Source organism: Bombina bombina, chromosome 2 (genome assembly GCF_027579735.1).
Source record: "Bombina bombina isolate aBomBom1 chromosome 2, aBomBom1.pri, whole genome shotgun sequence".
Taxonomy (NCBI): domain Eukaryota; kingdom Metazoa; phylum Chordata; class Amphibia; order Anura; family Bombinatoridae; genus Bombina; species Bombina bombina.
In genome coordinates, this window is record NC_069500.1 from 111,094,288 (window position 1) to 111,117,107 (window position 22,820).

The window sequence follows — 22,820 nt, forward strand, 5'->3', positions numbered from 1 at the left end:
AGAGAGAGGTAGAAGTTGCTTTTTGACCTCTCCATTTACCTGAATAAACAACAAACAAGGAAGATGTTTGTCTAAAATCCTTTGTAGCATCTAAATAGAATTTTAGAGCGCGAACAACATCCAAATTGTGCAACAAACGTTCCTTCTTTGAAACTGGTTTTGGACACAGAGAAGGTACGATAATCTCCTGGTTAATGTTTTTGTTAGAAACAACTTTTGGAAGAAAACCAGGTTTAGTACGTAAAACCACCTTATCTGCATGGAACACCAGATAAGGAGGAGAACACTGCAGAGCAGATAATTCTGAGACTCTTCTAGCAGAAGAAATCGCAACTAAAAACAAAACTTTCCAAGATAATAACTTAATATCAACGGAATGTAAGGGTTCAAACGGAACCCCCTGAAGAACTGAAAGAACTAAATTGAGACTCCAAGGAGGAGTCAAAGGTTTGTAAACAGGCTTGATTCTAACCAGAGCCTGAACAAAGGCTTGAACATCTGGCACAGCTGCCAGCTTTTTGTGAAGTAATACCGACAAGGCAGAAATCTGTCCCTTCAGGGAACTTGCAGATAATCCTTTTTCCAATCCTTCTTGAAGGAAGGATAGAATCCTAGGAATCTTAACCTTGTCCCAAGGGAATCCTTTAGATTCACACCAACAGATATATTTTTTCCAAATTTTATGGTAAATCTTTCTAGTCACAGGCTTTCTGGCCTGAACAAGAGTATCGATAACAGAATCTGAGAATCCTCGCTTCGATAAAATCAAGCGTTCAATCTCCAAGCAGTCAGCTGGAGTGAAACCAGATTCGGATGTTCGAACGGACCCTGAACAAGAAGGTCTCGTCTCAAAGGTAGCTTCCAAGGTGGAGCCGATGACATATTCACCAGATCTGCATACCAAGTCCTGCGTGGCCACGCAGGAGCTATCAAGATCACCGACGCCCTCTCCTGCTTGATCCTGGCTATCAGCCTGGGGATGAGAGGAAATGGCGGGAACACATAAGCGAGTTTGAAGGTCCAAGGTGCTACTAGTGCATCCACTAGAGCCGCCTTGGGATCCCTGGATCTGGCCCCGTAGCAAGGAACTTTGAAGTTCTGACGAGAGGCCATCAGATCCATGTCTGGAATGCCCCACAGGTGAGTGACTTGGGCAAAGATTTCCGGATGGAGTTCCCACTCCCCCGGATGCAATGTCTGCCGACTCAGAAAATCCGCTTCCCAATTTTCCACTCCTGGGATGTGGATAGCAGACAGGTGGCAGGAGTGAGACTCCGCCCAAAGAATAATTTTGGTTACTTCTTCCATCGCTAGGGAACTCCTTGTTCCCCCCTGATGGTTGATGTACGCAACAGTCGTCATGTTGTCTGATTGAAACCGTATGAACCTGGTCCTCGCAAGCTGGGGCCAGGCCTGGAGAGCATTGAATATCGCTCTCAGTTCCAGAATATTTATCGGTAGAAGAGATTCTTCCCGAGACCAAAGACCCTGAGCTTTCAGGGATCCCCAGACCGCGCCCCAGCCTATCAGACTGGCGTCGGTCGTGACAATGACCCACTCTGGTCTGTGGAACATCATCCCTTGAGACAGATTGTCCAGGGACAGCCACCAACGGAGTGAGTCTCTGGTTCTCTGATTTACTTGTATCTTCGGAGACAAGTCTGTATAGTCCCCATTCCACTGACTGAGCATGCACAGTTGTAATGGTCTTAGATGAATGCGCGCAAAAGGAACTATGTCCATCGCCGCCACCATCAACCCGATCACTTCCATGCACTGAGCTATGGAAGGAAGAGGAACGGAATGAAGTATCCGACAAGAGTCCAGAAGCTTTGTTTTTCTGGCCTCTGTTAGAAAGATCCTCATTTCTAAGGAGTCTATAATTGTTCCCAAGAAGGGAACCCTTGTTGACGGGGATAGAGAACTCTTTTCCACGTTCACTTTCCAGCCGTGAGATCTGAGAAAGGCCAGGACAATGTCCGTGTGAGCCTTTGCTTGAGGAAGGGACGACGCTTGAATCAGAATGTCGTCCAGGTAAGGTACTACTGCAATGCCCCTTGGTCTTAGCACCGCTAGAAGGGACCCTAGTACCTTTGTGAAAATCCTTGGAGCAGTGGCTAATCCGAAAGGAAGCGCCACGAACTGGTAATGTTTGTCCAGGAATGCAAACCTTAGGAACCGATGATGTTCCTTGTGGATAGGAATATGTAGATACGCATCCTTTAAATCCACCGTGGTCATGAATTGACCTTCCTGGATGGAAGGAAGGATAGTTCGAATGGTTTCCATCTTGAACGATGGGACCTTGAGAAATTTGTTTAAGATCTTGAGATCTAGGATTGGTCTGAACGTTCCCTCTTTTTTGGGAACTATGAACAGATTGGAGTAGAACCCCATCCCTTGTTCTCTTAATGGAACAGGATGAATCACTCCCATTTTTAACAGGTCTTCTACACAATGTAAGAACGCCTGTCTTTTTATGTGGTCTGAAGACAACTGCGACCTGTGGAACCTCCCCCTTGGGGGAAGTCCCTTGAATTCCAGAAGATAACCCTGGGAGACTATTTCTAGCGCCCAAGGATCCAGAACATCTCTTGCCCAAGCCTGAGCGAAAAGAGAGAGTCTGCCCCCCACCAGATCCGGTCCCGGATCGGGGGCCAATATTTCATGCTGTCTTGGTAGCAGTGGCAGGTTTCTTGGCCTGCTTTCCCTTGTTCCAGCCTTGCATTGGTCTCCAAGCTGGCTTGGCCTGAGAAGTATTACCCTCTTGCTTAGAGGACGTAGCACCTTGGGCTGGTCCGTTTTTACGAAAAGGACGAAAATTAGGTCTATTTTTTGCCTTGAAGGGCCGATCCTGAGGAAGGGCGTGGCCCTTACCCCCAGTGATATCAGAGATAATCTCTTTCAAGTCAGGACCAAACAGCGTTTTCCCCTTGAAAGGAATGTTTAGTAGCTTGTTCTTGGAAGACGCATCAGCCGACCAAGATTTCAACCAAAGCGCTCTGCGCGCCACAATAGCAAACCCAGAGTTCTTAGCCGCTAACTTAGCCAATTGCAAAGAGGCGTCTAGAGTGAAAGAATTAGCCAATTTGAGAGCATTGATTCTGTCCATAATCTCCTCATAAGGAGGAGAGTCACTATCGAGCACCTTAAGCAGTTCATCAAACCAGAAATATGCGGCAGTAGTGACAGGGGACAATGCATGAAATGGGTTGTAGAAGGTAACCCTGCTGAACAAACATCTTTTTAAGCAAACCTTCTAATTTTTTATCCATAGGATCTTTGAAAGCACAACTATCCTCTATGGGAATAGTGGTGCGTTTGTTTAAAGTAGAAACCGCTCCCTCGACCTTGGGGACTGACTGCCATAAGTCCTTTCTGGGGTCGACCATAGGAAACAATTTTTTAAATATGGGGGGAGGGACGAAAGGAATACCGGGCCTTTCCCATTCTTTATTAACAATGTCCGCCACCCGCTTGGGTATAGGAAAAGCTTCTGGGAGCCCCGGCACCTCTAGGAACTTGTCCATTTTACATAGTTTCTCTGGGATGACTAAATTTTCACAATCATCCAGAGTGGATAATACCTCCTTAAGCAAAATGCGGAGATGTTCCAATTTAAATTTAAATGTAATCACATCAGATTCAGCCTGCTGAGAAATGTTCCCTAAATCAGTAATTTCTCCCTCAGACAAAACCTCCCTGGCCCCCTCAGATTGGGTTAGGGGCCCTTCAGAGATATTAATATCAGCGTCGTCATGCTCTTCAGTAACTAAAACAGAGCAGCCACGCTTACGCTGACAAGGGTTAATTTTGGCTAAAATGTTTTTGACAGAATTATCCATTACAGCCGTTAATTGTTGCATAGTAAGGAGTATTGGCGCGCTAGATGTACTAGGGGCCTCCTGAGTGGGCAAGACTCGTGTAGACGAAGGAGGGAATGATGCAGTACCATGCTTACTCCCCTCACTTGAGGAATCATCTTGGGCATCATTGTCATTATCACATAAATCACATTTATTTAAATGAATAGGAATTCTGGCTTCCCCACATTCAGAACACAGTCTATCTGGTAGTTCAGACATGTTAAACAGGCATAAACTTGATCAGAAAGTACAAAAAACGTTTTAAAATAAAACCGTTACTGTCACTTTAAATTTTAAACTGAACACACTTTATTACTGCAATTGCGAAAAAACATGAAGGAATTGTTCAAAATTCACCAAATTTTCACCACAGCGTCTTAAAGCCTTGAAAATATTGCACACCAATTTTGGAAGCTTTAACCCTTAAAATAACGGAACCGGAGCCGTTTTAAGCTTTAAACCCCTTTACAGTCCCTGGTATCTGCTTTGCTGAGACCCAACCAAACCCAAAGGGGAATACGATACCAAATGACGCCTTCAGAAGTCCTTTATAAGTATCAGAGCTCCTCTCACATGCGACTGCATGCCATGCCTCTCAAAAACAAGTGCGCAACACCGGCGCGAAAATGAGACTCTGCCTATGCTTTGGGAAAGCCCCTAAAGAATAAGGTGTCTAAAACAGTGCCTGCCGATATTATTATATCAAAATACCCAGATAAAATGATTCCTCAAGGCTAAATATGTGTTAATAATCAATCGATTTAGCCCAGAAAAAGTCTACAGTTTAAATAAGCCCTTGTGAAGCCCTTATTTACAATCGTAATAAACATGGCTTACCGGATCCCATAGGGAAAATGACAGCTTCCAGCATTACATCGTCTTGTTAGAATGTGTCATACCTCAAGCAGCAAGGGACTGCAAACTGTTCCCCCAACTGAAGTTAATTGCTCTCAACAGTCCTGTGTGGAACAGCCATGGATTTTAGTTACGGTTGCTAAAATCATTTTCCTCATACAAACAGAATTCTTCATCTCTTTTCTGTTTCTGAGTAAATAGTACGTACCAGCACTATTTGAAAATAACAAACTCTTGATTGAATAATGAAAAACTACAGTTAAACACTAAAAAACTCTAAGCCATCTCCGTGGAGATGTTGCCTGTACAACGGCAAAGAGAATGACTGGGGTAGGCGGAGCCTAGGAGGGATCATGTGACCAGCTTTGCTGGGCTCTTTGCCATTTCCTGTTGGGGAAGAGAATATCCCACAAGTAAGGATGACGCCGTGGACCGGACACACCTATGTTGGAGAAAAGTCTACACACCCCTGTTAAAATGTCAGGTTTCTGTGATGTAAAAAAATGAGACAAAGATAAATAATTTTAGAACTTTTTCCACCTTTAATGTGACCTATAAACTGTACAACTCAATTGAAAAACAAACTGAAATCTTTTAGGTGGAGGGAAGTAAAAATAAAAAACTAAAATAATAATATGGTTGCATAAGTGTGCACACCAATAAACTAAGACTTTGTTGAAGCATCTTTTGATTTTATTACAGCGCTCAGTCTTTTTGGGTATGAATCTATCAGCATGGCACATTTTGACTTGGCAAGATTTGCCCACTTTTCCTTGCAAAAACACTCCAAATCTGTCAGATTGCAAGGGCATCTCCTGTGCACAGCCCTCTTCAGATCACGCCACAGATTTTCGATCGGATTCAGGTCTGGGCTCTGGCTGGGCCATTCAAAAACTTTAATCTTCTTCTGGTGAAGCCATTCCTTTGTTGATTTGGATGTATGCTTTGGGTCATTGTCATAATGAAAGATGAAGTTCCTCTTCATGATCAGCTTTCTAGCAGAAGCCTGAAGGTTTTGTGCCAATATTGACTGGTATTTGGAACTGTTCATAATTCCCTCTACCTTGACTAAGGCCCCAGTTCCAGCTGACGAAAAACAGCCCCAAAGCATAATGCTGCCACCGCCATACTTCACTGTGGGTATGGTGTTCTTTTGGTGATATGCAGTGTTGTTTTTGCGCCAAACATATCTTTTGGAAATATGGCCAAAAAGTTCAACCTTGGTTTCATCAGATCATGACACCTTTTCACACATTAGCAGCACAAAGGTAGGACCAGCACACCTGCTCTCATCAAATGTCCAAAAATAACATGGTAGGTGCAAACATAAAGAGCCAAATCCCATAAGCTCAAAGTAAATATCCAGAACACAGAATGTTGCACTCTTGAATGTAAAAGAACTTTTATTAAGTAAACAGCAACGTTTCGGGGCTTCTGCCCCTTTGTCAAGCTAAAAAAAGCAATGCACATACAAACAGTTTATAGCAATGCTAATTAAAACAAGGACCAATACGAACACACATGAAAGGCGGGGTTACAAAAAGTTTTTTTTTTTTTTTTTACAAAGTAACACTAACATTATTAACCCTATGTTGCCATATTGAGGATCCTAAAAGGCCTAGATTAAAAACATAACCATAGAGGAAGCATACATAGAAACACAGCCATCTTAAAGATAACAGACATATGGAGGTAAATATACAGGAAATAACTAAATGGGTTTTAATCATAATAATGGGTTAAGGTCAAATTCCCTATTCATACCCTTAGGATAGAGTGCATCAAGTTTCCACTTAGCCTCTTTATATAGGAGCTCTTTATGTCTATCACCCCCCCTGGGTTTTCTTTTAATTTGATCTAACACCATAAAACGGAGTTGATTAACTTGATGTCCCATCTCCAAAAAATGGGCTGGCACAGGAAGTACCTTAGTACCTATATTTCTGATAGTGGATTTATGTTGCCCTATACGGTCCCTTATCCTTTGGGTGGTCTCACCTATATATAACATCCCACATGGGCACTTAAGGGCGTATACAACATAAGATGAATTACAGGTGTAAAAACCCGGTATTTTGAATTTACAACCAGAGTAGGGGTGACAGATTTCACCCCCTTTCATGACACTGTTACAATGGGGGCCTCCCAGGCAATGGAAAGTACCATTCTTTGGTTTACCAATAGGTCAATCATAAAACCTATCTGGGATCTATTGTAGTTGCCACATGCATCAAGTTGTTTCCGAATACAGTCAATACCCACATTATGCGGGATAACAGTATATAAACTACATACATCCCATGTGGCAAGCACAGTGTTATCATCAAAACCTCTGACTTGTTTTATTTTAGCCAAAAAATCATTGGTATCCCTAATATACGATTTGCCTTTTTATACCAGGGGAGCCAAAACTTTATCCATGAATTTGGCTGCATTGTTCATAATATAGCCAATACCGGCGCCCCGGTGGGTTAACAGGGTCTTTATGTATTTTTGGTGTTAAACAAAATGCTGGTACAATAGGGTGCCGAATCAGCAGGAAGTCATATAGTTTTTTTTACTAATGATACCATGATGAAAAGCATGGTCTAGCAGACCTATCAACTGAGTATGTATCTTAAGGGTAGGGTCACCTGACAATTTAGTGTATACAGATGTATCATTTAATTGACGTAAAGCTTCAGTAATATACATATTGGTATCCCAGACAACCACTGCCCCGCCTTTATCAGCATCTTTGATCGTAATGGTTACATCATTCTGCAAATCAGCTAGTACACATTTCTCTTCATTAGTTAAATTACACATGATAAAGCCATGTTTCTTGCTGTGATTTTTATTAATTAAGGCCCTAAATTGGTTCTCAACAACCTTAATGAAAGTCTCAACACCAGAGTTCGTGCAAGGTGGAGTAAAATTGCTTTCGTTGCGCAATCCAAACATTGCCACATCCAAAGTGTCACTGCTAGTAACTTGTGATCCAACATTCAACGGTTGGGGAATATTGTTAAAGAATGCTTTCAATCTTGAAATGTGTGTTCCTATTGGTCCTTGTTTTAATTAGCATTGCTATAAACTGTATGTGCATTGCTTTTTTAGCTTGAAACGTTGCTGTTTACTTAATAAAAGTTCTTTCACATTCAAGACTGCAACATTCTGTGTTCTGGACCTTTTCACACATGCTTTTGGGAGACTTCAGATGTGTTTTTGCAAAATTTAGCCATGCTTGGATGTTTTTCTTGGTAAGAAAAGACTTCCGTCTTGCCACTCTACCCCGTAGCCCAGACATATGAAGAATACGGGAGATTGTTGTCACATGTACCACACAGCCAGTACTTGCCAGATATTCCTGCAGCTCCTTTAATATTGCTGTAGACCTCTTGGCAGCATCCCAGACCAGTTTTCTTCTTATCTTTTCATCCATTTTGGAGGGACGTCCAGTTCTTGGTAATGTCACTGTTGCACCATATTTTCTCCACTTGATGATGACTGTCTTCACTGTGTTCCATGGTATATCTAATGCCTTGGAAATTCTTTTGTACCCTTCTCCTGACTGATACCTTTTAACAATGAGATCCCTCTGATGCTTAGGGAGATCTCTGCGGAACCTGGCTTTTGCTGTAGGATTCAACTAAGAAAATGTCAGGAAAGACCTACTAGAACAGCTGAACTTTATTTGGGGTTAATCAGAGGCACTTTAAATGATGGCAGGTGTGTACGGACTCCTATTTAACATGATTTTGAATGTGATTGATTAATTCTGAACACAGATACATACATGTTATATATATTTTTTTTTGTTTACTTACCTCCTTCTAAAATATTTTAGTTTGTTTTTCAATTGAGTTGTACAGTTTATAAGTCACATTAAAAGTGGAAAGGTTCTGAAATTATCTTTGTCTCATTTATTTACATCACAGAAACCTGACATTTTAACAGGGGTGGTGTAGACTTTTTATATCCACTGTATGTGTGGCGATTTACCAACAGTATTTTTATATTTGTAATGTAGTAGTGATAAGGCTATGTCTCTTGGATATTCTAAACCTGGATCATGAATCTATAATATGGATCAGTACCTGGTATAGAGTATGGGGACCATATATGCCTAGGTTTGGTATTTTCATGAAATACAGAGAAATATGACATTATGTTGGATCTTTGAATATGTTTTTCACAAGACACATGAGTATGTAATACACTTGGTTTGTTGTGTTGCCATGGTAACACCTTAAAGGTTGTTCACAATTTGTTTAACATGACACAAAATTGTTTATATTGACAAATGCTGTGTACTTAGATGATTGTAATCTTGAGGATTAGTATTACACTCATTTGCACTATTTTTATAATAATCACTGCTTTTGTATGTTTTGACGATACCGGAAGTGACATCACTAGAACTTCCAGTTTGATGATTTTCTGTTGTATATGCACATAGGACTTGGGGCTTATTTACAAGTTGTTAGGATGAGATTTGATTGTGTTAATTTATATCTGGTTACATAGTCACATATAATGCCAAATGTATTTTGTTAATTCTGAGCATTTCTGTCTATATTGGCGAAACCGGAAGTTTATGTCCTGCAACTTCTGGTTTGGTGGAACGCAGATGCGTTCCAGGACACACACAGGCGCAAATTTTTGAGAGGGGGTAGGTGAGAATCTGTTATGACACGTATTTTGGTTACGCAATTTATTCTGTGATTCACACTATGTATGTACACTTTTGATCTGATGAAAGAGTTTACATCTCTGAAACGTCATCCAATAAAACTGACTATTTGCTGTGAAAATATCCTGAGAGTGCAACTTTGTTTTGGGGCTTGTTATTAGCGTTGCTGCACACCCAGGTGGCTGACCTTGAGGGAGGATTCATTTTTTCCTTTGTTTTATATATATATATATATATATATATATATATATATATAATTATTTGCAGAGAGATATATTGTGCCAAAATACCATCAGATATATTTAGAAATATCTATGAATAAATAGAACATATTTTGTTATGTGAATATGTGAAATATTCATATTTTCATGTCGGGTTAGCGCACTTGAGAATATGTGATTGTGTCTCTGCGCGGGTAGGGTGTTTCTTTCCATTCCATTAACTTCTATGGGGGAGTACGTTATCGCGCATGATATTCTAAGTTCGGCTTTTTACACGCATCAGGTTAGCGTTCCTCCCGGCTAAAATTGTTTAACTTTCAACTTAATATGAGCGCTACCCGACGTTAGCACTTTAGCGGGAGCATTAAACACCACTCCACTTGTAATCTGGCCCTTTATAGGTTTGCATAAAATGGTACTGTGGTATCAGAAGTGGGTTAAATGTGTTAAGAGAACAAAAAGAGGGTTATTTAGATGTTTTTAAAAAAGAAAAAGAAAAAAAAAAAGTCATCAAAAAAAATATATATCTTATTTTTAAATTACATTAAATGACTTATGTTTTACCTATATTGTATAAAGTGAATTAAACTGGTTATTACAATGTATATTAAACTATGATGGGAAAGACCAAGCTTATTTCTTATTTATTTACCATTTCTATTTCTTCTGCTGCTTTTCCGATTTCAACTTCACAGGAAAGTTTTATTGAGGCAAATTTCCCCGACAAATAGAAGGAGATTGAAACTTCTCTCGGAGTGACATCCTGTACGTTTATATTCTCCGGAGACTTCGGATATACTGCAATATTAAAATAAAAACACATAATATTAAAAAAGGCCTGAAAGCTTTATACAAACAGAGGTTATTAAAATACATGGCTTTAGAGAGTTGTCGTAAATAAAATTAAAGATTCCATAATTACATAAGTGAAGTATTAATAATGTGTACAATAGTGCATTTCAAATTTAAGACATTATGCAATATATATATATATATATATATATATATATATATATATATATATATATATATATATATTTCTGGTAGAAAGTTATATCTTATGCACGATAGCTAGTGAAGCACGCAAAGATGCCTCTGTATACTCGATGGGTTGTGTGCATGGAAACAGTTTTCACATAACCTAGAAAGCTATAAGTGTGCATAAATCCTACTATTATTTACTATAAAAATATACTAAAAGGCTGCCACATTCAAAAAAGTAAAAAAATGACAAAACAGTTGTTAGACAATGCTACATATAGGGTTTGAAATTTCCACTAGTCCCGAAAGAATAAGAAATTGCAGCAGATGAGAAAGAAAAATTCCAGCCGGAGTAAAACTGACTTTTTCTTATCTTTAATAGTGAGTTGACTCGTAGCCTATAACCCCGGACTAGTATACAAAAGTGATAATTTTCCACCCTTGTATATGTATGAAATAAACACATAGCAAAAACATAATTTATGTAAGAACTTACCTGATAAATTCATTTCTTTCATATTAGCAAGAGTCCATGAGCTAGTGACGTATGGGATATACATTCCTACCAGGAGGGGCAAAGTTTCCCAAACCTCAAAATGCCTATAAATACACCCCTCACCACACCCACAAATCAGTTTAACGCATAGCCAAGAAGTGGGGTGATAAGAAAAAAGTGCAAAAGCATAAAAAATAAGGAATTGGAATAATTGTGCTTTATACAAAAAAAATCATAACCACCACAAAAAGGGTGGGCCTCATGGACTCTTGCTAATATAAAAGAAATGAATTTATCAGGTAAGTTCTTACATAAATTATGTTTTCTTTCATGTAATTAGCAAGAGTCCATGAGCTAGTGACGTATGGGATAATGACTACCCAAGATGTGGATCTTCCACGCAAGAGTCACTAGAGAGGGAGGGATAAAATAAAGACAGCCAATTCCGCTGAAAATAATCCACACCCAAAATAAAGTTTAAATCTTATAATGAAAAAAAACAGAATTTATGTTTACCTGATAAATTTCTTTCTCCAACGGTGTGTCCGGTCCACGGCGTCATCCTTACTTGTGGGATATTCTCTTCCCCAACAGGAAATGGCAAAGAGCCCAGCAAAGCTGGTCACATGATCCCTCCTAGGCTCCGCCTACCCCAGTCATTCGACCGACGTTAAGGAGGAATATTTGCATAGGAGAAACCATATGGTACCGTGGTGACTGTAGTTAAAGAAAATAAAATATCAGACCTGATTAAAAAAAACCAGGGCGGGCCGTGGACCGGACACACCGTTGGAGAAAGAAATTTATCAGGTAAACATAAATTCTGTTTTCTCCAACATAGGTGTGTCCGGTCCACGGCGTCATCCTTACTTGTGGGAACCAATACCAAAGCTTTAGGACACGGATGAAGGGAGGGAGCAAATCAGGTCACCTAAATGGAAGGCACCACGGCTTGCAAAACCTTTCTCCCAAAAATAGCCTCAGAAGAAGCAAAAGTATCAAACTTGTAAAATTTGGTAAAAGTGTGCAGTGAAGACCAAGTCGCTGCCCTACATATCTGATCAACAGAAGCCTCGTTCTTGAAGGCCCATGTGGAAGCCACAGCCCTAGTGGAATGAGCTGTGATTCTTTCGGGAGGCTGCCGTCCGGCAGTCTCGTAAGCCAATCTGATGATGCTTTTAATCCAAAAAGAGAGAGAGGTAGAAGTTGCTTTTTGACCTCTCCTTTTACCTGAATAAACAACAAACAAGGAAGATGTTTGTCTAAAATCCTTTGTAGCATCTAAATAGAATTTTAGAGCGCGAACAACATCCAAATTGTGCAACAAACGTTCCTTCTTTGAAACTGGTTTTGGACACAGAGAAGGTACGATAATCTCCTGGTTAATGTTTTTGTTAGAAACAACTTTTGGAAGAAAACCAGGTTTAGTACGTAAAACCACCTTATCTGCATGGAACACCAGATAAGGAGGAGAACACTGCAGAGCAGATAATTCTGAGACTCTTCTAGCAGAAGAAATCGCAACTAAAAACAAAACTTTCCAAGATAATAACTTAATATCAACGGAATGTAAGGGTTCAAACGGAACCCCCTGAAGAACTGAAAGAACTAAATTGAGACTCCAAGGAGGAGTCAAAGGTTTGTAAACAGGCTTGATTCTAACCAGAGCCTGAACAAAGGCTTGAACATCTGGCACAGCTGCCAGCTTTTTGTGAAGTAATACCGACAAGGCAGAAATCTGTCCCTTCAGGGAACTTGCAGATAATCCTTTTTCCAATCCTTCTTGAAGGAAGGATAGAATCCTAGGAATCTTAACCTTGTCCCAAGGGAATCCTTTAGATTCACACCAACAGATATATTTTTTCCAAATTTTATGGTAAATCTTTCTAGTCACAGGCTTTCTGGCCTGAACAAGAGTATCGATAACAGAATCTGAGAATCCTCGCTTCGATAAAATCAAGCGTTCAATCTCCAAGCAGTCAGCTGGAGTGAAACCAGATTCGGATGTTCGAACGGACCCTGAACAAGAAGGTCTCGTCTCAAAGGTAGCTTCCAAGGTGGAGCCGATGACATATTCACCAGATCTGCATACCAAGTCCTGCGTGGCCACGCAGGAGCTATCAAGATCACCGACGCCCTCTCCTGCTTGATCCTGGCTATCAGCCTGGGGATGAGAGGAAATGGCGGGAACACATAAGCTAGTTTGAAGGTCCAAGGTGCTACTAGTGCATCCACTAGAGCCGCCTTGGGATCCCTGGATCTGGCCCCGTAGCAAGGAACTTTGAAGTTCTGACGAGAGGCCATCAGATCCATGTCTGGAATGCCCCACAGGTGAGTGACTTGGGCAAAGATTTCCGGATGGAGTTCCCACTCCCCCGGATGCAATGTCTGCCGACTCAGAAAATCCGCTTCCCAATTTTCCACTCCTGGGATGTGGATAGCAGACAGGTGGCAGGAGTGAGACTCCGCCCAAAGAATAATTTTGGTTACTTCTTCCATCGCTAGGGAACTCCTTGTTCCCCCCTGATGGTTGATGTACGCAACAGTCGTCATGTTGTCTGATTGAAACCGTATGAACCTGGTCCTCGCAAGCTGGGGCCAGGCCTGGAGAGCATTGAATATCGCTCTCAGTTCCAGAATATTTATCGGTAGAAGAGATTCTTCCCGAGACCAAAGACCCTGAGCTTTCAGGGATCCCCAGACCGCGCCCCAGCCTATCAGACTGGCGTCGGTCGTGACAATGACCCACTCTGGTCTGTGGAACATCATCCCTTGAGACAGATTGTCCAGGGACAGCCACCAACGGAGTGAGTCTCTGGTTCTCTGATTTACTTGTATCTTCGGAGACAAGTCTGTATAGTCCCCATTCCACTGACTGAGCATGCACAGTTGTAATGGTCTTAGATGAATGCGCGCAAAAGGAACTATGTCCATCGCCGCCACCATCAACCCGATCACTTCCATGCACTGAGCTATGGAAGGAAGAGGAACGGAATGAAGTATCCGACAAGAGTCCAGAAGCTTTGTTTTTCTGGCCTCTGTTAGAAAGATCCTCATTTCTAAGGAGTCTATAATTGTTCCCAAGAAGGGAACCCTTGTTGACGGGGATAGAGAACTCTTTTCCACGTTCACTTTCCAGCCGTGAGATCTGAGAAAGGCCAGGACAATGTCCGTGTGAGCCTTTGCTTGAGGAAGGGACGACGCTTGAATCAGAATGTCGTCCAGGTAAGGTACTACTGCAATGCCCCTTGGTCTTAGCACCGCTAGAAGGGACCCTAGTACCTTTGTGAAAATCCTTGGAGCAGTGGCTAATCCGAAAGGAAGCGCCACGAACTGGTAATGTTTGTCCAGGAATGCAAACCTTAGGAACCGATGATGTTCCTTGTGGATAGGAATATGTAGATACGCATCCTTTAAATCCACCGTGGTCATGAATTGACCTTCCTGGATGGAAGGAAGGATAGTTCGAATGGTTTCCATCTTGAACGATGGGACCTTGAGAAATTTGTTTAAGATCTTGAGATCTAGGATTGGTCTGAACGTTCCCTCTTTTTTGGGAACTATGAACAGATTGGAGTAGAACCCCATCCCTTGTTCTCTTAATGGAACAGGATGAATCACTCCCATTTTTAACAGGTCTTCTACACAATGTAAGAACGCCTGTCTTTTTATGTGGTCTGAAGACAACTGCGACCTGTGGAACCTCCCCCTTGGGGGAAGTCCCTTGAATTCCAGAAGATAACCCTGGGAGACTATTTCTAGCGCCCAAGGATCCAGAACATCTCTTGCCCAAGCCTGAGCGAAGAGAGAGAGTCTGCCCCCCACCAGATCCGGTCCCGGATCGGGGGCCAATATTTCATGCTGTCTTGGTAGCAGTGGCAGGTTTCTTGGCCTGCTTTCCCTTGTTCCAGCCTTGCATTGGTCTCCAAGCTGGCTTGGCCTGAGAAGTATTACCCTCTTGCTTAGAGGACGTAGCACCTTGGGCTGGTCCGTTTTTACGAAAGGGACGAAAATTAGGTCTATTTTTTGCCTTGAAGGGCCGATCCTGAGGAAGGGCGTGGCCCTTACCCCCAGTGATATCAGAGATAATCTCTTTCAAGTCAGGACCAAACAGCGTTTTCCCCTTGAAAGGAATGTTTAGTAGCTTGTTCTTGGAAGACGCATCAGCCGACCAAGATTTCAACCAAAGCGCTCTGCGCGCCACAATAGCAAACCCAGAGTTCTTAGCCGCTAACTTAGCCAATTGCAAAGAGGCGTCTAGAGTGAAAGAATTAGCCAATTTGAGAGCATTGATTCTGTCCATAATCTCCTCATAAGGAGGAGAGTCACTATCGAGCACCTTAAGCAGTTCATCAAACCAGAAATATGCGGCAGTAGTGACAGGGACAATGCATGAAATGGGTTGTAGAAGGTAACCCTGCTGAACAAACATCTTTTTAAGCAAACCTTCTAATTTTTTATCCATAGGATCTTTGAAAGCACAACTATCCTCTATGGGAATAGTGGTGCGTTTGTTTAAAGTAGAAACCGCTCCCTCGACCTTGGGGACTGACTGCCATAAGTCCTTTCTGGGGTCGACCATAGGAAACAATTTTTTAAATATGGGGGGAGGGACGAAAGGAATACCGGGCCTTTCCCATTCTTTATTAACAATGTCCGCCACCCGCTTGGGTATAGGAAAAGCTTCTGGGAGCCCCGGCACCTCTAGGAACTTGTCCATTTTACATAGTTTCTCTGGGATGACTAAATTTTCACAATCATCCAGAGTGGATAATACCTCCTTAAGCAAAATGCGGAGATGTTCCAATTTAAATTTAAATGTAATCACATCAGATTCAGCCTGCTGAGAAATGTTCCCTAAATCAGTAATTTCTCCCTCAGACAAAACCTCCCTGGCCCCCTCAGATTGGGTTAGGGGCCCTTCAGAGATATTAATATCAGCGTCGTCATGCTCTGCAGTAACTAAAACAGAGCAGCCACGCTTACGCTGACAAGGGTTAATTTTGGCTAAAATGTTTTTGACAGAATTATCCATTACAGCCGTTAATTGTTGCATAGTAAGGAGTATTGGCGCGCTAGATGTACTAGGGGCCTCCTGAGTGGGCAAGACTCGTGTAGACGAAGGAGGGAATGATGCAGTACCATGCTTACTCCCCTCACTTGAGGAATCATCTTGGGCATCATTGTCATTATCACATAAATCACATTTATTTAAATGAATAGGAATTCTGGCTTCCCCACATTCAGAACACAGTCTATCTGGTAGTTCAGACATGTTAAACAGGCATAAACTTGATCAGAAAGTACAAAAAACGTTTTAAAATAAAACCGTTACTGTCACTTTAAATTTTAAACTGAACACACTTTATTACTGCAATTGCGAAAAAACATGAAGGAATTGTTCAAAATTCACCAAATTTTCACCACAGCGTCTTAAAGCCTTGAAAATATTGCACACCAATTTTGGAAGCTTTAACCCTTAAAATAACGGAACCGGAGCCGTTTTAAGCTTTAAACCCCTTTACAGTCCCTGGTATCTGCTTTGCTGAGACCCAACCAAACCCAAAGGGGAATACGATACCAAATGACGCCTTCAGAAGTCTTTTATAAGTATCAGAGCTCCTCTCACATGCGACTGCATGCCATGCCTCTCAAAAACAAGTGCGCAACACCGGCGCGAAAATGAGACTCTGCCTATGCTTTGGGAAAGCCCCTAAAGAATAAGGTGTCTAAAACAGTGCCTGCCGATATTATTATATCAAAATACCCAGATAAAATGATTCCTCAAGGCTAAATATGTGTTAATAATCAATCGATTTAGCCCAGAAAAAGTCTACAGTTTAAATAAGCCCTTGTGAAGCCCTTATTTACAATCGTAATAAACATGGCTTACCGGATCCCATAGGGAAAATGACAGCTTCCAGCATTACATCGTCTTGTTAGAATGTGTCATACCTCAAGCAGCAAGAGACTGCAAACTGTTCCCCCAACTGAAGTTAATTGCTCTCAACAGTCCTGTGTGGAACAGCCATGGATTTTAGTTACGGTTGCTAAAATCATTTTCCTCATACAAACAGAATTCTTCATCTCTTTTCTGTTTCTGAGTAAATAGTACGTACCAGCACTATTTGAAAATAACAAACTCTTGATTGAATAATGAAAAACTACAGTTAAACACTAAAAAACTCTAAGCCATCTCCGTGGAGATGTTGCCTGTACAACGGCAAAGAGAATGACTGGGGTAGGCGGAGCCTAGGAGGGATCATGTGACCAGCTTTGCTGGGCTCTTTGCCATTTCCTGTTGGGGAAGAGAATATCCCACAAGTAAGGATGACGCCGTGGACCGGACACACCTATGTTGGAGAAACTGAAATTATAAGCAGAAGAATCAAACTGAAACAGCTGCCTGAAGTACTTTTCTACCAAAAACTGCTTTAGAAGAAGAAAACACATCAAAATGGTAGAATTTAGTAAAAGTATGCAAAGAAGACCAAGTTGCTGCTTTGCAAATCTGATCAACCGAAGCTTCATTCCTAAACGTCCAGGAAGTAGAAACTGACCTAGTAGAATGAGCTGTAATCCTTTGAGGCAGAGTCTTACCCGACTCGACATAAGCATGATGAATTAAAGATTTTAACCAAGATGCCAAAGAAATGGCAGAGGCCTTCTGACCTTTCCTAGAACCGGAAAAAATAACGAATAGACTAGAAGTCTTTCGGAAATTCTTAGTAGCTTCAACATAATATTTCAAAGCTCTAACTACATCCAAAGAATGCAATGATCTCTCCTTAGAATTCTTAGGATTAGGACATAATGAAGGAACCACAATTTCTCTACTAACGTTGTTAGAATTCACAACCTTAGGTAAAAATTTAAAAGAAGTTCGCAACACCGCCTTATCCTGATGAAAAATCAGAAAAGGAGACTCACAAGAAAGAGCAGATAATTCAGAAACTCTTCTAGCAGAAGAGATGGCCAAAAGGAACAAAACTTTCCAAGAAAGTAATTTAATGTCCAATGAATGCATAGGTTCAAACGGAGGAGCTTGAAGAGCCCCCAGAACCAAATTCAAACACCAAGGAGGAGAAATTGACTTAATGACAGGTTTTATACGAACCAAAGCTTGTACAAAACAACGAATATCAGGAAGATTAGCAATCTTTCTGTGAAAAAGAACAGAAAGAGCAGAGATTTGTCCTTACAAGGAACTTGCAGACAAACCTTTATCCAAACCATCCTGAATGCCAGGAAAAATGATGAGAAAGACACCAAGAAATGTAAGTCTTCCAGACTCGATAATATATCTTCCTAGATACAGATTTACGAGCCTGTAACATAGTATTAATCACAGAGTCAGAGAAACCTCTTTGACTAAGAATCAAGCGTTCAATCTCCATACCTTTAAATTTAAGGATTTGAGATCCTGATGGAAAAAAGGACCTTGCGATAGAAGGTCTGGTCTTACCGGAAGAGTCCACGGTTGGCAAGAGGCCATCCGGACAAGATCCGCATACCAAAACCTGTGAGGCCATGCTGGAGCCACCAGCAGAACAAACGAGCATTCCTTCAGAATCTTGGAGATTACTCTTGGAAGAAGAACTAGAGGCGGAAAGATATAGGCAGGATGATACTTCCAAGGAAGTGACAATGCATCCACTGCTTCCGCCTGAGGATCCCTGGATCTGGACAGATACCTGGGAAGTTTCTTGTTTAGATGAGAAGCCATCAGATCTATTTCTGGAAGTCCCCACATTTGAACAATCTGAAGAAATACCTCTGGGTGAAGAGACCATTCGCCCGGATGTAACGTTTGGCGACTGAGATAATCTGCTTCCCAATTGTCTATACCTGGGATATGAACCGCAGAAACTAGACAGGAGCTGGATTCCGCCCATCCACAATACCCTGTTCTCTGATTACAGACAGAAGGGCACCGAGAACCTTTGTAAAAATTCTTGGAGCTGTTGCTAGGCCAAACGGCAGAGCCACAAACTGGTAATGCTTGTCTAGGAAAGAGAATCTCAGAAACTGATAGTGATCTGGATGAATCGGAATATGCAGATATGCATCCTGTAAATCTATTGTGGACATATAATGCCCTTGCTGAACAAAAGGCAGGATAGTCCTTATAGTTACCATTTTGAATGTTGGTATCCTTACATAACGATTCAATATTTTTAGATCCAGAACTGGTCTGAAGGAATTCTCCTTCTTTGGTACAATGAAGAGATTTGAATAAAACCCCAGCCCCTGTTCCAGAACTGGAACTGGCATAATTACTCCAGCCAACTCTAGATCTGAAACACATTTCAGAAATGCTAGAGACTTTGCTGGATTTACTGGGACACGGGAAAGAAAAAATCTCTTTGCAGGAGGCCTTATCTTGAAGCCAATTCTGTACCCTTCTGAAACAATGTTCTGAATCCAAAGATTGTGAATTGAATTGATCCAAATTTCTTTGAAAAATCGTAATCTGCCCCCTACCAGCTGAGCTGGAATGAGGGCCGCACCTTCATGTGGACTTGGGAGCTGGCTTTGGTTTTCTAAAAGGCTTGGATTTATTCCAAACTGGAGATGGTTTCCAAACTGATACCGCTCCTGTGGGTGAAGGATCAGGCTTTTGTTCCTTATTGTGACGAAAGGAACGAAAACGATTATTAGACCTAAATTTACCTTTAGACTTTTTATCCTGTGGTAAAAAAGTTCCTTTCCCTCCAGTAACAGTTGAGATAATAGAATCCAACTGAGAACCAAATAATTTATTACCCTGGAAAGAAAGGGAAAGCAAAGTTGACTTAGACATATCAGCATTCCAAGTTTTAAGCCATAAAGCTCTTCTAGCTAAAATAGCTAGAGACATATACCTGACATCAACTCTAATGATATCTAAGATGGCATCACAAATAAAATTATTAGCATGTTGAAGAAGATTAACAATGCTATGAGAATTATGCTCTGTTACTTGTTGCGCTAAAGCTTCTAACCAAAAAGTTGAAGCTGCAGCAACATCCGCTAAAGATATAGCAGGTCTAAGAAGATTACCTGAACATAAGTAAGCTTTTCTTAGAAAGGATTCAATCTTCCTATCTAAAGGATCCTTAAAGGAAGTACTATCTGACCACCTCCATCGGAGGCAAAGTTTGTAAAACTGATTTGTGGGTGTGGTGAGGGGTGTATTTATAGGCATTTTGAGGTTTGGGAAACTTTGCCCCTCCTGGTAGGAATGTATATCCCATACGTCACTAGCTCATGGACTCTTGCTAATTACATGAAAGAAATAAGAGGTTATTTAAAAATATAATTCTAATAAACTGAGTATTTGTTGCACTAGAATCTCTGTTACTACGAGAAAGACAGAATGACAGAGACACAGACACACACATATATACATATACATTATTATTATATATATATAAATATATATAAATAAATATAAATAAATATATATATATAAATAAATATAAATATATATATATATATATATAAATATATATATATATATATATATATATATATATATATATATATATATATATATATATATAGTTAGTAAAGATCCAAGTGAGGTGCACTCACTTCATCATCAACATCCACCAGGGTGGATATGCAAAAATGTATCCAGAGTAAAAAAGTCACAAAGACAATGCAGCACTCACCGTTTTTTTCCCCAGTATATAAAATTCAGCTTTATTCAGCAAATGTTAAATTCCATACAACTAGATTACGAGTCTTGCGTTAGCCTTAACAAGCAGCGTTTAGAGGTCCCAACGCTGCTTTTTAACGCCCGCTGGTATTACGAGTCTGGCAGGAGAGGGACTACCGCTCACTTTTCTTCCGCGACTAGAGCTTACCGCAAATCCCCTTACATCAATTGCATATCCTATCTTTTTAATGGGGCTTGCCCAACGCCGGTATTACGAGTCTTGAAAGAAGTGAGCGGTAGACCATCTCCTGTCAAGACTCCTACCGCATTTAAAAGTCAGTAGTTAAGAGTTTTATGGGCTAACGCAGTAACATAAAACTCTTAACTAAAGTGCTACAAAAGTACACTAACACCAATAAACTACCTATTAACCCCTAAACCGAGCCCCCCCCCCCCCCACATCGGAAACACTTAAACCCTAATCTGCCGACCGGACATCGCCGCCACTGTAATAAATATATTAACCCCTAAACCGCCGCACTCCTGCCTCACAAACACTAGTTAAATTTTATTAACCCCTAATCTGCCGTCCCTAAAATCGCAGACACCTATCTACATTAACCCCTAATCTGCCGCCCCCAACGTCGCCGATACTATATTAAATTTATTAACCCCTAAACCCTAAGTCTAACCCCCCTAACTTAAATATAATTTAAATAAAACTAAATAAAATTACTACAATTAAATAAATTAATCCTATTTAAAACTAAATACTTACCTATAAAATAAACCCTAAGATAGCTACAATATAACTAATAGTTACATTGTAGCTAGCTTAGGGTTTATATTTATTTTACAGTCAAACTTTATTTACTATATTTATTTTAACTAGTTACAATAGTTATTAAATAGTTATTAACTATTTAATAGCTACCTAGTTAAAATAAGTACAAATTTACCTGTAAAATAAATCCTAACCTAAATTACAATTACACCTAACACTACAATTAAATTAATTACATAAACTAACTACAATTAAATTAAATAAACGTATGAAAAACAACAAACACTAAATTACAGAAAATAAAAAAATAATTACAATTTTTTTAAACTAATTACACCTAATCCCCCTAATAAAATAAAAAAGCCCCCTAAAATAATAAAATGCCCTACCCTATACTAAACTACAAATAGCCCTTAAAAGGGCATTTTGGGGGCACTGCCCCAAAGTAATCAGCTCTTTTACCTGGAAAAAAAAATACAATACCCCCCCAACATTAAAACACCACCCACACACCCAACCCTACTCTAAAACCCACCCACTCCCCCCCTTAAAAAAAAATCTAACACTACCCCCTTGAAGATCACCCTACCTTGAAACGTCTTCACCCAGCCGGGCACAAGTGGACCTCCAGAGGGGCAGAAGTCTTCATCCGATCCGGGCAGAAGAGGTCCTCCAAGTGGCAGAAGTCTTCATCCAGACGGCATCTTCTATATTCATCCATCCGGAGTGGGTCCATCTTCAATCCAGCCGACGCGGAGCATCCTCTTCAAACGAAGTCCAAGCGAAGGATAAAGGTTCCTTTAAATTACGTCATCCAAGATGGCGTCCCTTGAATTCCAATCGGAATTAAGGTAGGAAAAATCCTATTGGCTGATGCAATCAGCCAATAGGATTGAGGTTGCATGCTATTGGCTGATTGGCAATAGAATGCAAGCTCAATCCTATTGGCTGATTGGATCAGCCAATAGGATTTTTCCTACCTTAATTCCATCAGCCAATCGGAATTCAAGGGACGCCATCTTGGATGACGTAATTTAAAGGAACCTTCATTCTTCACTTGGACTTCGTTTGAAGAGGATGCTCCGCGTCGGCTGGATTGAAGATGGACCCGCTCCGCTCCGGATGCATGAAGATAGAAGATGCCGTCTGGATGAAGACTTCTGCCCGGATCGGATGAAGACTTCTGCCCTTCTGGAGGTCCACTTGTGCCCGGCTGGGTGAAGACGGCTCAAGGTAGGGTGATCTTCAAGGGGGTAGTGTTAGGTTTTTATAAGGGGGGATTGGGTGGGTTTTAGAGTA

General features: G+C 40.8%; 1 protein-coding gene across 1 annotated transcript in view; it reads right to left on the bottom strand.

The window, feature by feature from the left end:
* Window positions 1-22,820, bottom strand: part of LIFR (LIF receptor subunit alpha) — a 185,572-nt gene that overhangs the window by 91,097 nt on the left and 71,655 nt on the right. Inside the window, 1 exon segment of the mRNA XM_053699675.1 lies at window positions 10,270-10,415. Coding sequence (XP_053555650.1) covers window positions 10,270-10,415 — 146 coding nt within the window.